The following is a 1,463-nucleotide window of genomic DNA, read 5'->3' as shown; positions in this document are numbered from 1 at the left end:
AAGCTGTCATAGAAACGATTAGAATATTTAAAGAATTCTTGAACTTATTAGATTTCAAAGTCGAACTGTTTTTGCTGCCGGTTGATCCACCCGTTTTTTAAGGATCCTATTTTATTTGGTGGTAACACATTACATGATTAAAAAACAGTTTTCAAAACCCAATTCCTTTTATTTACAAAGTGTTTTCGGTCCAGTTTACACAATCTTTAGAAAATTGTAGCCATTACTTCTCCTATAAACCTTTAAATTTAGATCAAATAGTTTGCGCTGACTTTCAGTCAGAATGCACCAAACACGAGCTGCCTTTTTCAATAGATCAGGGCCCGACAAATGAGAATTTAGTGATTGAAACTTGTGCATAAAATGAATATAGGCCACCGCTGAGCCCAAAGGACTTTTGTCGCGAATCTTTAGCACAGGACTCGCTTTCTTCTTTACAATGCGCTTGATGGAGTTAGATTTCTTCCTTTCCTATCCAGTGTTCCTATCCAGTCCTCACAACCCTGAAAAAATGGTAGATATTATTGTTTGAGTAAAGCTTTACATTTAGACAACTTTACCAAAGCGGCCTCTCAAATTGTTGGCGCTGGTTTCCATGCAGACGGCACCAAAGACGAGTTGCCTTGTTTAGTAGATCATTCGCCTTCAAATTGTTGTTCTTCCTCTGAAACTTGCGCATGAAATGAATATAGGCTACGGCGGAGCCCAGACGATTTGGGCCGAGGGTCTTCAGCACAGGGCTGGGTCTCTTCCTGATGGACTTGGATGGCTTCCTTTTCTTCTTGATCCTGGACTCCCTTTCACGGGCACTGGGAGAGCGAGCCGGACTGCATTTCTCCCGCTCAGATTTACCGGGGTTTTCCCCAAGGGACTGACTCTCAAGCTCCTGAGGTGCACTCTTTATAACGGTCACAGGTTCGATTGTTAGCAATTGGTATATATTATTAAAAATTAAGATATTTCCTACTTACCGGATTTTTAAAGAGGGTCATATAGTTCCATTCTCTTGCTTCGAAACGTATCCCGTTCTGTGGGGAAATTCCGTAGAATCGCTTTTTTTCTTGGCTCGATAAGTTCAGGGAGCCAGTTGTTTTACGAAGTGTCTTTCGACCTATTTTTCCGTCCATAGTTTTAATGTGTGTAAAAATAAAATTTGGTTTCCCGTGCACGACAATGTCTACACTTGAATACTAATGAGAATACTGATTCTGATTGAGAAGCTGTTCTCCCAGCTATCTAGGATCAAACAAAAACACCTCTTAACGAGGTAAAAAGTAGTGGCGAACGCGTCTTAACAAAAATTTCTGATATCAACAATTGGGACGAAATATGATATTACATTCGATAAAATAAATAAACTATATCATCATTTTGTGAAGAAGAAGAAAATCTTGTTTTTTGAATTACTTTCGAACGGGACATCGGATTTTAACAAGTGAGGTGTCATTCGACGCGTATTCTCA

General features: G+C 39.5%; 1 protein-coding gene across 1 annotated transcript; it reads right to left on the bottom strand.

Annotated features, from left to right (window-relative positions):
- Positions 1 to 200: 200 nt before the first annotated feature.
- Positions 201 to 1,180, bottom strand: LOC119557534 (protamine-like protein 99C). The gene is made up of 3 exons (XM_037870306.1): positions 972 to 1,180; positions 561 to 898; positions 201 to 503 (listed from the first exon to the last, which is right to left on the bottom strand). The coding sequence occupies exons 1-3, from the start codon at positions 1,125 to 1,127 to the stop codon at positions 485 to 487; spliced, it is 513 nt and encodes a 170-aa protein (XP_037726234.1). The 5' UTR covers positions 1,128 to 1,180; the 3' UTR covers positions 201 to 484.
- Positions 1,181 to 1,463: the final 283 nt, after the last annotated feature.

The sequence above is a fragment of the Drosophila subpulchrella genome, chromosome X (genome assembly GCF_014743375.2).
Source record: "Drosophila subpulchrella strain 33 F10 #4 breed RU33 chromosome X, RU_Dsub_v1.1 Primary Assembly, whole genome shotgun sequence".
Classification (NCBI taxonomy): Eukaryota; Metazoa; Arthropoda; class Insecta; order Diptera; family Drosophilidae; genus Drosophila; species Drosophila subpulchrella.
Note: the sequence above shows the minus strand (reverse complement) of the source record. Positions and strands in the feature narration are given on the sequence as shown.

Coding starts and splice junctions, on each gene's coding strand:
- LOC119557534 (XM_037870306.1), bottom strand. CDS start 1,127: ATGGACGGAAAAATAGGTCGAAAGACACTTCGTAAAACAACTGGCTCC. Junction 899..971: donor TGACCCTCTTTAAAAATCCG/GTAAGTAGGAAA, acceptor ACCGTTATAAAG/AGTGCACCTCAGGAGCTTGA.